Source organism: Furipterus horrens, unplaced genomic scaffold (genome assembly GCF_987537825.1).
Source record: "Furipterus horrens unplaced genomic scaffold, mFurHor1.1.pri manual_scaffold_17, whole genome shotgun sequence".
Lineage (NCBI taxonomy): Eukaryota > Metazoa > Chordata > Mammalia > Chiroptera > Furipteridae > Furipterus > Furipterus horrens.
This window is the reverse complement of record NW_028327187.1, coordinates 118,121,650-118,133,034: the sequence shown is the minus strand read 5'-3', so window position 1 is coordinate 118,133,034 and position 11,385 is coordinate 118,121,650. Positions and strand designations below refer to the sequence as shown.

The 11,385-nt window shown below is 62.3% G+C and overlaps 1 protein-coding gene across 1 annotated transcript in view; it reads right to left on the bottom strand.

The window, feature by feature from the left end:
• Positions 1-10,735, bottom strand: part of PRKX (protein kinase cAMP-dependent X-linked catalytic subunit) — a 46,524-nt gene extending 35,789 nt beyond the window's left edge. Inside the window, exon 1 of the mRNA XM_090264330.1 lies at positions 10,322-10,735. Within this exon, the coding sequence (XP_090120456.1) occupies positions 10,322-10,487 (166 nt within the window). The 5' untranslated portion in view covers positions 10,488-10,735. The remainder of the gene's footprint in view (positions 1-10,321) is intronic.
• Between the last annotated feature and the right edge of the window lie 650 nt (positions 10,736-11,385).

Here is an 11,385-nt window from a genome sequence, read left to right as displayed (position 1 = left end):
CAGCACACGGGATGTGTGTCTGCACGTGACATTTATGTTGGAAGCCACCAGGCCCGGAGGGATTGTAACGCCGGCACCAGGAAGCCGACCCAAAGGGTCTCCTGGACGTGCAACAGGCGTGGATGGTCGTGGAGACCCTCCCACGGCGCCCAAGGCAGAGGCGGGCATGACATGGTGCCCTGGAGCGCACACACTTCTTAAAATTTTCTTCTTTAATTAAGAAAACCACGTGACCCGGGCTACGGAAAGGGCTTCCTGTTCCTCTGTGATCGGAACAGCCCGTGTTTGTGGACAGACAAGGCTGTTCTCAGCCTTTTTTGACTCCAAGTGAGTTTTTGGGTTTTTTTGTAAATTTCGGTTCTGTTTCCCTTTTTGTTTGAATCCTCTCTTAGGTTCCCAGCACCACCGCCTCGCCCTGGGGAATCCCACGTCCGTGTGTATCTCGATGTTTTTCGGAGAAGCGACGGATCTGCACCGGGTTGGAGATCCTTCTCTGGTTCAGAAGGAGACGCCGGAGAGGAACGCACCCTGACGCGGACGGGCGCCAGGAGGGGACAGGGAAGAGGACTTTATGTGAGGGTGCCCACCTCCCATCCGCTGCCATTTTTAACCAAGAAAACTTTGGGTTTTTTTTACAACGCTGATGGTTTCCTGAGCGCCATGCCAATTCCAGGAGACTATGAAGTCCTCCCGCTTTGGCCTCAGCCCTCCCAGCTGGTCTGGGGTCTGGGGTTCCCAGCGAGAACCTTCCCCTCGTCTCTCCTGCCCTTGGCCACCGGCGCTGGGTCCTCCCCAAGTCTGGTACGGTTTCTGTACGCACGACCCCTCTGCGTCCTGTTGGATGTGTGTCTCTACGTTTCATTCCCGGGTTTATGACCATAAAGGGTAGTAACAGTGGAATGCCAACTGGAGAGGGCTAGGCTGAGGGGTGTCTGTCCCTGCACCTGTGGCGTCTGCACACCTGTGGCGTCTGCACAGTTGTGAGTGTCTGCACAGCTGTGGGCGTCTGCACACCTGTGGTCTGCACACCTGTGGCGTCTGCACAGTTGTGAGTGTCTGCACAGCTGTGGGCGTCTGCACACCTGTGGTCTGCACACCTGTGGCGTCTGCACAGTTGTGAGTGTCTGCACAGCTGTGGCGTCTGCACAGTTGTGAGTGTCTGCACAGCTGTGGGCGTCTGCACACCTGTGGTCTGCACACCTGTGGCGTCTGCACACCTGTGGTCTGCACACCTGTGGCGTCTGCACAGTTGTGAGTGTCTGCAGAGCAGTGGGCGTCTGCACACCTGTGGCATCTGCACAGTTGTGAGTGTCTGCACAGCTGTGGGCGTCTGCACACCTGTGGTCTGCACACCTGTGGCGTCTGCACACCTGTGGCGTCTGCACAGTTGTGAGTGTCTGCACAGCTGTGGGCGTCTGCAAACCTGTGGTCTGCACACCTGTGGCGTCTGCACAGCTGTGGCGTCTGCACAGTTGTGAGTGTCTGCACAGTTGTGAGTGTCTGCACAGCTGTGGGCATCTGCACACCTGTGGGCATCTGCACACCTGTGGCGTCTGCACAGTTGTGAGTGTCTGCACAGCTGTGGGCGTCTGCACACCTGTGGGCGTCTGCACAGCTGTGGCGTCTGCACAGTTGTGAGTGTCTGCACAGCTGTGGGCGTCTGCACACCTGTGGGCGTCTGCACACCTGTGGGCGTCTGCACAGCTGTGGCGTCTGCACACCTGTGGCGTCTGCACACCTGTGGGCATCTGCACAGCTGTGGCGTCTGCAGTTGTGGCGTCTGCACAGTTGTGAGCGTCTGCACAGCTGTGGGCGTCTGCACACCTGTGGCGTCTGCACACCTGTGGGCGTCTGCACACCTGTGGGCGTCTGCACAGCTGTGGCGTCTGCACAGTTGTGAGTGTCTGCACAGCTGTGGGCGTCTGCACACCTGTGGCGTCTGCACACCTGTGGGCGTCTGCACAGCTGTGGCGTCTGCACAGTTGTGAGTGTCTGCACAGCTGTGGGCATCTGCACACCTGTGGGCGTCTGCACACCTGTGGCGTCTGCACAGTTGTGAGTGTCTGCACAGCTGTGGGCGTCTGCACACCTGTGGGCGTCTGCACACCTGTGGCGTCTGCACACCTGTGGGCGTCTGCACAGTTGTGTCTGCACAGTTGTGAGTGTCTGCACAGCTGTGGGCGTCTGCACACCTGTGGTCTGCACACCTGTGGCGTCTGCACACCTGTGGTGTCTGCACACCTGTGGTCATGGTAGGAATGACTGTGTGGGCACCCATCTCGCCCTAAACAACCCACCACGTCCAGAAGCGCGCTTCCCTTTTACCAAGGTGAGGGGTCTGCATCGCGGCGACTCACGAGGTGAAGGAACCAGGTCCCCGTCCCCCCAACCCACCCCCACCCCCAGCGCCAAACAGCTTTGCCAACAGCATCTCCAATTCTAAACCGGACGTTAACCCCACGCTCCACACAGCAGGCTTCGATGGCGACTTTTTCTTTTAAAGGGAGACAAGCGCCCGGCACTCAGCAGCTGTCCCGGCACGGAACGCGTCTCGCAGGGAGGGACCCGCGTCCGGAGCAGGTGGCTGCGGAGCTGCTGTGTTCGGGCTCATGACGAAGGCCTGCCTGGTGCGGAAGAAGCTGGCGTGCTGATGACGTGGAGGGGGTCGTCAGAGCTGGAGGCGCACCCGCAAGAAGGCGCGTGTTCCGAACGACAGGCCGCCGACGCGGGCTGGAGGAGACCGCAAACGCCTGAAGACCAGGCTTCGCCCGTGGGCCACCCTGAACACGCTTTGAAAACAGAAAAGGTGGTGTTTCCTCCTACGACGTCCTGGGATACCATTCCGTGTCTCTCACGGGTCCCTGACTCTCTCTGAGCAGCAGCCCAGAATCTCCACCAAAATAAAACACCTTGGAAAACAACACAGACAGGAGGGACGTAAACCTGGAAACAGTCGTGTCCACGGAGACCCTTTAGAGCCAAGCAAAGGGACCGCCGCACGGGGCGCAGGGCCGCCCTGGGTCCCAAAGAGCTGCCTGCACAGGTGACGAGGAAGCAGACGTCACGACCGGACGGGTGAGCCCAGGGCTGAGCGGGACACACGTGGTTTAGAACCAGCGTCACGACGTCCTGGTATTGGCGTCCCCAGCCCCACCTTCCTGCTGCGGGGGTGACAGTCCCTTCCCTTCCTGGTAAACGCCACCCTGTGTCCCCTCATGGGGACCCTGATCGCAAATACATGCCATTGCCTCTCCCTTGGGACGGGCCTTTGTTTCTAGGTGAGCAAACGCCACGCAGACAGAAGAGACATAAGAAAGAGGAGCAGCCATCAGTGAGATGGAAAACAAAGCCAATCGAGAAAAAAATGATCAAAGAAACGAGAGGCTGGATCTTCGAAGAGATGCAATGGACCCAGCAGAATCTCCCATCACCACCCAACGCCGACCTGCTGAGGATGACGTGACGGTCACTTCCTCCGGGGACTCACCTCCCACAACAAGTACACGGCTTCCAGGGTCGAGGGGATACTCTTAGGCATCCCTGACCTTTTTATTGATTGATTTTGCAGAGACAGAGGAAAGGGGGTAGGGAGAGAAGAAATCACTGATTTGTGGTTCCACGCATGGTTGTTCATGGGTGGCGTCTTGTCGGGGCCCCGACCGGGGATCGAACCAGCCACCCGAGCCTATGGGGGCGACGCTCTCAGCAAGGGAGCGACCCGGCCAGGGCTGGTCAAGCCTTTTCAAAGGCCCCTCTGCAGCCCTGGCTGGTATGGCTCAGGGGATTGGAGCAACGTTCCATAACCAAAAGGTCGTGGGTTCGATTCCCAGTCAGGGCACATGCCCAGTCCTGGTGCGCACAATCCCCGGTCCAGGGGCGTATGGGAAGCCACCCGTTGATATTTCTCTCTCACATCGACGTTTCTCTCTGTCGCTTCCTGTCTCCCTTCTTCTCTCTCTAAAATCAATAAAAAAGCATCTTGAAGGAAGCATTGAAAAAAAGAAAAACCCTCTGAAGGTTGCCTTGCACACCTGTCTGGTGAGTCATCCAAATAGCACCCAAACTACAGCCTCAGGAGAATTCCTATCACGCCTGCCCCGGAGACCTTCTCCCCAGACTGTAGAACTGGCTGCCATGATGGGTCAGAGCTGCCCAGGGTCCCTTCCTTTCTCTGGCGGCTGGAGAAAAACCCAGTATCACCTCCCAGTGGGTGACCAGCCCGAGCAGGAAAGACACCGTGTGGAAGGCGGGTCCCATTGGGAAACGTGGGCGGGGACCCGGACGCCTATGGTTGAGTGTGGCCTGTCCTTTTGGCCTACGTGGGGTGGGAACCCCCAAGCGGGATTCCGAGGGGCCCCTGGAGCCTGGAGCACTTCCAATCCACGCCGCGGCTCCCCGTCACGCGGTCTCCTACCCAAACGCACGCTGGAGACCGCCTGGACTCGCAGGGAGTGTCTGGATGGTGACGCAAAGGTGCAGCCCCCTCCGTGCGCAGCCCAGCGCGGAGCTCCCACCGTCTACTGTGGAGTCAGGAGCTCCTTAGAAGCGTCCACGCTGTTGGCGCTATTATTTTTCCACGAAGTAACTCAGAAAAAAGAAAGCTTGCCACGTTCCTTTTTTTAAGTACCTGTGTTATCAGTTAATTCATCAACGCGCTGGAGACCGCGGGTGGCACCCTGCCCTCGCCCTCCCCGCACGGCTCCAGCTGGAGACACGCTCTGTTTCTGGGCGTCCCGGGCTCGGACCGTCTCCCGGGAGGGAAGGCCGGGCCACCTCCTCTGGGAACACGGCTCGGGGTGAGCTCCCTTGGGATGTGAGAACTGGTTCTCCCCGTCCGGCCCAGGGAAGGCACCCGGAGAGGTGGCCATGAGTCCTGGGCGACAGGGACGGCCGCGTAGGGGGCCGCGCAGATGGGAGAGCCCCATCCGCCGCCGTCACCCTTCCCCGGCACACGCGCCCGCATGCACGGGGACAGCCTCCGCCGTGGCTCATCCGAACCAGCCTTTCTGCTCTGGCGCGGGCAGGGAAGAGCTTCCCAGGGTGACTCTGGTGTCCCCATTTCTGGGAGTCCCTGCCCGTGGCCAAGGCCAAGTCAAGGCCAGTACATCCCCCCCGCACGGCCACCCTCTAGGCTGTTCTCACATGTGTCCCCTCACCTGGTGAGTCCGTCCGTGAACGAGGCAAAGGGGGAACCGAGTTTCGAGACACTAAGGACAGATGCTAATCCCTCGCCCTTCCATGGGGAGAGAATCCTGGGTGGTTGGGGTGAATCCAATGGAACCCCAAGCATCCTTGTTACGGGAGCAGAGGCAGCAGAGAGAGAGCGCAGAGGCGGGAGCACGAAGAGGATCCGACCCAACGCTGCTTGCCTGGAAGGCGTCCTAAGCCAAAGCCGGTGGAAGCTTCCAGAAGGTGGGGAACACAAGGAGACAGATGTTCCCCTGGGGGGCTCCAGAAGGACCCAGCCCCGCTGAGACCCCGATCTGAACCCTCGATAGATTCATTTTCACACTCATAACCGGCAAAACTGTGAGATAACACACCATGGTGCCTGAAGCCGTAAAGTGTGGGGGGCAAAGCCGGCGGGGAAGCCCATGAGGAAGACCTGGGGAAGACGGCCGCGCGGGGGGCGCGTGCTGGGGTCTCCCCCTGCCCTGACCCAGGAGCTGGAATAAGCAGGGACCCTGTGAGGGGGACGAGTAAGGGTTCCGGCACACGCGTGACAGGCCTGCTGAACAGAGTGAGGTCCAAACGCAGGCAAAGGACACCCCGCGCGTCCCTGAAAACAAGAGCCTGAGCTCCGCCGAGAAGATGATGGTGATGATCGGTGAGGATGATGATGGAGGTGAGGATGATGTTTGCCTTGAATGAGGCAGGCTAACTCCTCGGTGATACAGAAAGGACCATCGTCATTCTGCTCACAGGCACGGGCGGCACCACACACACACACACACAAACACACACACACACACACACACACACCCCGGCCAGGCCTATAGGAGGCAGAGCGTCCCTGGGCGTCCGTGCGTCCGGCTGACCCCGGAAGGCTCCACAGCCCCAACGACGGACATCCCCCAGCATCTGGAGGCCCCCGGTCCTTCCTGGGCACCTCCTCAAGGACGACAGGAAAAAGAAGAGTAACCTAGACTCAAGTACACACCCATCATCCAACAAGGCCCCGTTTAGTGGGCAGACCGATGGCTTCTGGCCTCATCGCTCCGTCCGGGAACCGGACGCCCACCCTGGACCGCGTGTCGGTTCTTAAAGGCATTGGTGCTCTGCAGAACCGAGTGCGTGGATGGCAGAGGCGATTTTCTGTGTGTTGCTCAGCAGTGAGCAGCTCTCGGGGTCATGACGCAAACCCCACCACTGAGTAGCCATTCACGTGCGAAATCTCCCTGGGGCCGGTTCCGCTCGTTCTGGAGGAGTGCGCAGGTGTGCGCAGGTGGGCTCAGGTGGGCTCGGGTGTGCACAGGTGTGCTCACGTATGGGACCGCCCACGTCGAAGGCAGTGACATTAGGACCAATTCAAGGAAGCCAAGGGCGAAGCAGAAAATGCCGCCGGCACGCCCCGGAGAACGATTCTAAATGCTTGGGAGGGAGCTGCTGCTAATGAGTGATTCGTGAAGGAAAGTCCTCTACGTTTTAACAAAACACGGGCGAGTCACGCTGTGTTGTGAGTTCGTAACAAAACAGACCTGCCGAGCCTCCTGAGGGAGTGGCTGGTGGAGAGGGAGGGAGCTCTGGGCCTTGCTTTGGGGGTGCGGGGGCGTCTGAATGGATGCGCTGTGTAGAAACACACAAGCGCCCACACTTGCAATCACAAAGGAGACCCGGCAGAAACCGGGAGCAGGGAGCAGGCTCTCCGGTCTCTGAAAGGACCTGATGCAGCGGCCGTCCTGGCTTCCATACTTTGCTAAAGCTACAAAAGGTGTCACCACGGGGGACGCAGGGAGCCCCGAGGTGCGGCTTCTGGAATCCCCTGCTGGTCTGTAATCACACACACACACACACACGCACACACACATTTGATGAGCACCAACCACTGTTCATGCTCATGGGGGGCAAGCGAGGTCGGGCCCAAGAACCAGAATCGCGGAACACGGGGACGCCCACCATTTCTTCTCCAGTGAGCGGCGTGGCTGCCCGGACCCCGAATTTCTCCACCTCTGACACCACAGTCCTTCCTGTGCTTGAAAACCACGTCCCACCACGAGACGGCCCACCAACGCACGCCGCGCGCTTCCCAAGGAGCCGGAACCCCTGCAGCGGCGTCCGTCTGGAAGGCCAACCACGCCCAGACCGAGGCCACCTGACGGCGTGAGCGCGACCTTCTTCCTTATTCTGTCCCCAGGGACGGGGCCTGCCCCATGCGGGGCTCCTGGGCAAAACAAAGGGTAAAATACCCAAGAGCAAGTGGCTGATAAAAACAGCCCTTCAGCCCTGGCGGGTGTGGCTCAGAGGAATGAGTGCGGGCCTGGGAACCAAAAGGTCGCCGGTTCGATTCCCAGTCAGGGCACAGGCCTGGGGTGTGGGCCAGGTCCCCAGTTGGGGGCGCACAAGAGGCAACCCCACATGGATGTTTCTCTCCCTCTCTTTCTCCCTTCCTCTCTTTCTAAAAATAAATAAATACAATCTTTAAAAGAAAAAGAACCCTCCACACACTCAAGGAGAGACTGAAGCCCTTGAGACCTTGGGGCAGAGATGCCAAACGCCCTTCAGAAAGGAGCATCAGCTGAACTCGGCCTTTTCGCCCTGACTCATACCAGAAGCTTCCAAGCGGCGGAGACGGTGATGCTCGAGAAGGCCTAGCAGGGGGTGGGGACCAGGCTCCCGTGTGGGTGTGTTGGGTTGCGTGCAGGTGACAGAGAGCAGCATCGGTCTGCGGGAAAACCGCACACAAGCACCGTCAGACCCTTCAGAACCCCCGCGGGCACCCGTGCGGGGTGGGGGGGAGACAGCAGGGAACAGGACGCAGGAGCAGCTGAAAAGGACGCGGGTTTCCGGAGGGGGAAGCCGGGGCGGCAGAGCGCGCCCGCCCAGCCCTGAGGGGGCTCTCCCTGCAGGGAGACAGCCCGCGGCCCCGCGTGGCAGGAGCTCAGGTGACTGGACATGGTGAGTCAGAGCCGTGGCTGTGGGGGTTTAGAAAGGCTTGTCCTGTTCCCTCTTGAAGTTTATTCTCAGTCCCTTGAACCAGTCCTGCTCAGATTAATCTCTATTGCCAATATTCCAGAGAAGAGTGGAGGTCCGAGGCCGCAGGAAATGTCTGAAGCTTTGCCCTGCACACACGTCTGGGTCCCTGCCCCCCGTTTCTCCAATGTCCAACACAGAGACCGCGGGGCTCTCCCTCGCCTCCCGTGCAGCCCCCCGGGTGTGATCCTGGGGGAACAGCATCCTCTTCCTTAAGACCGGCCAGGAGGGCTGAACGAAACTGCTCACTTCCCAGCCCCCAGCGGCCAGTCCCCAGACGCGGCGACGTTCTGTTTTTAAGGCCGTGACTCAGTGGGTGCCTACACCCGCTTGGCAGCGCCCGCGGGGCACCCGACGAGGTCTCCCCTGCAGCCTGCCCGTCTGGCCGGCACCGGCTGGGCGCCCTGGCCTCCGGCCCCGGCGGCTCTCACCACAGACCGAAGCGTGTGCCCGAACGGAACACAATGGCCGGGGCGCGTGCCAAGGCAGGGCGCCGGTCCGCCCCCGATTTTCCATTAGTCACCTGGCTTCCACCTCCCGTGCAACTAAACTGCTCGGGTCTGGACTCCTGTGGCTTTCTGGTGCCACACCAAAGGCAGCCAGCTTCTAAATCAGCCCAGAAGAGCTTGGGGAGGCGGGGAAGGGGAAGAAGGACGAGGAGGAGGAGGAGGAAGGGAGGGCAGGAAAAGAGAGAGAAGGGGGACAGCTAGGTGACAGATATGGTTTGGTGGATAATACATGGATGGATGGATGGGGGGGTGGGTACACATTCACAGACAGGTACGTAGGTACGCAGACAGTTAGAGACACAGGTAGATGCAAGAAGGAAAGAGAGAGATAAGAGTCTCTCTTGCTTACGTCAGAGTTTCTCGCCCTCGGCCCTACACACCGGCCTTGGGGCTGATGACTGTGCTTTTCGGCATCCTGGACACCAGAGGGCAGGGAGCAGCCTCCCTGCCCTGCACGCACCGGTCAGGACTCCCCTCCCCAGCTGCGACCACCAAAACCACGTCCCAAAAGGCACGTTCACCTTTGGTTATAAACCTTGGCCATAGACGGACAGGTAGATCGATATTGAGAGATAGATACTGAATCCCAATCAGGATTCCTGATGACTGATCCCCCACCTTCCTCACACCCAGCTACACACGGGCGGGGAGGCCACTGAAGGAAAAGAGAGCTGTCCTTGTCATGCTGGCTCTGGGCCTCGTGTCCCCAAGTCCACTGTATGTGCGCCTCCTTTCCAAATGTGCCGGGGGGGGGGGGGGGGGCTCTTAACACCCCTGACCTGCAGTCCCACTCAGCACGTGCGCCCCCAAGTTCACCTTTGCGACCAACAACAGGGTGCTACAGCCCCTTGGTGACAGTGGCCAGACAGCCACAGGCTAGCTTGTGCGTGCGCGCAGCTCGAATTCAGTACCTCACAGGGTCGGGATCTTGCGACGCACTCAGGCCGGCCAGATAAACCGGCGCGTTTGGGGATCCCGGCGCCCAGGACGCTGAAAACTTACCTTTCCGGGGGCCCAGTTGGGGGTCAAGTTTACGACAGAGGACACAGGGGACAGAAGCGTCTAATGAAGGGACGCCGTTTGGGAGGCACCGGATGAAAAGGAACCGCGGTTCCAGGAAGTGTCTCATCCGTCCGCAACGCGCCCACCCCACGGCGCCACAGGACACCTGCGCCCCAGAGCAGGTCGTTCTAAGGTCCCCCTTCGACGGAGCCTCCCGCAGCCGCTGGGCAGAGGGGCAGCTGGCCTCACAGGGGCCGCCCCTGTCCCTCGGGGTCCCTGCCGGAGGTCCCCACTGTGAGGTCAGCTCCAGGAGCTTTTGTGACTTCGGAGAGCCCAGACCCCGTGGGCGGGTCAGCGGTGGCAGGTCCGAAGAAAGTGCCTTTGGCGGCGCCAGGCGGGGCAGCGGCGCGTCGGGAGGCTTTCGGGGGTCGGGGGAACTCGCTCCAACTCTCGGGGCGTCGGTGGGACGGAGGGCGCCGGAGCGGACCGGGCCGGGCCGGGCCGAGCCCTCGGCGGGAGGCAGCCGGGCGCCGCCACACCGGGCGCTTTGTCTGGCTCCGCCGGCGTCCCGGGCGGCCCCGAGCGCGCCTGCGGGCCGGGTCCCCGAGCCCCGCACTTACCCACGGTGGCCAGCGTGTCGAAGTCCTGCAGGCGGTAGGAGGGCGACTCGGGGGTCGGCGCGTCGGAGCCCGGTACCTGCGCGGGCGCCCCGTCGGGGGTCTCCCCCGGGCTCTCCGGAGGGTCGGGCTCTGCCGCGGCCGCTTTGGCCGGCCCGGGCGCCTCCATGGGGGCGCGCTCCAGGCCGGGGCGCCGGGCCGGGCCGGGGGCGGAGGGGGGCCGGGCTTCCCGGGACGCAGCCTCGGAGGGCGGCGCGGCGGCGGCGGCATCAGCGGCGTCCACCCATGCGCTCCCGGCGCCTCCCGGCCCGCGGCCCGGCGCCGCTGCTGGGGCGGCGGGGACAATGGCGCGGCGCGGGGCGGCGTTCACTGCAGCAGGAGCAGCAGCAGCCGGTGGGAGTAGCCGGCGGCTTCGGGGGGCGGGCTCGGCGGGGTCGGCGGGGCTGGTGGCGGCGGTGGCGCCGGCGCGGCCTCGGAGCGGGGCGCGGCCCTGGGGCGCGGGGTCGAGGCGGGGTCCCGGCCGCGCGCGCCCGGCTCCCTGTTCATTCCTCGTGTTCCGAGTTCGCCGCCACCCGCGCGGCAGCGGATGACGCGATCATGGGGAACCGGGCGGAAGCGGCCGGGGCGGGGCCGCGCGCTCTCGGACGGGCGGGGTCTGTCGCTGTCGCCGGCTCGCTCCGCCCCCGCCGAGTCCCCGCCCTGGGGCGTGGCGGCCTGGTCGGGCCACGCCGGGGCGAGCGGCTCGGGGGAGGTGCCCACGCCCCTCCGCACCGCGGGCCACCCCAGGGTGGGGGTCCCTGCCGAGCTCCCCCAGGGGCGGGGGGCGGCGCGGGGACGGGCCCCCGAGATCGCTGGTCACCAGCCCGGAAAGTTGGAGGCGGGACTGGCTGGGGACGCGGACGGCGTGATTCAAACCGAAGAAAAGTTAAAAAAATAACACGGAACCAGGAGTCAAAGGCGGATGGGAAGCTTGGGGAGCTGCGCGGGGCCCTCGCGTGCCCGCGGCGGTGCCGGGTGAGCTTCCCGGTGTCGCTGGAAGACGAGGGAGCCGCGGGAGGCTGAGCGCG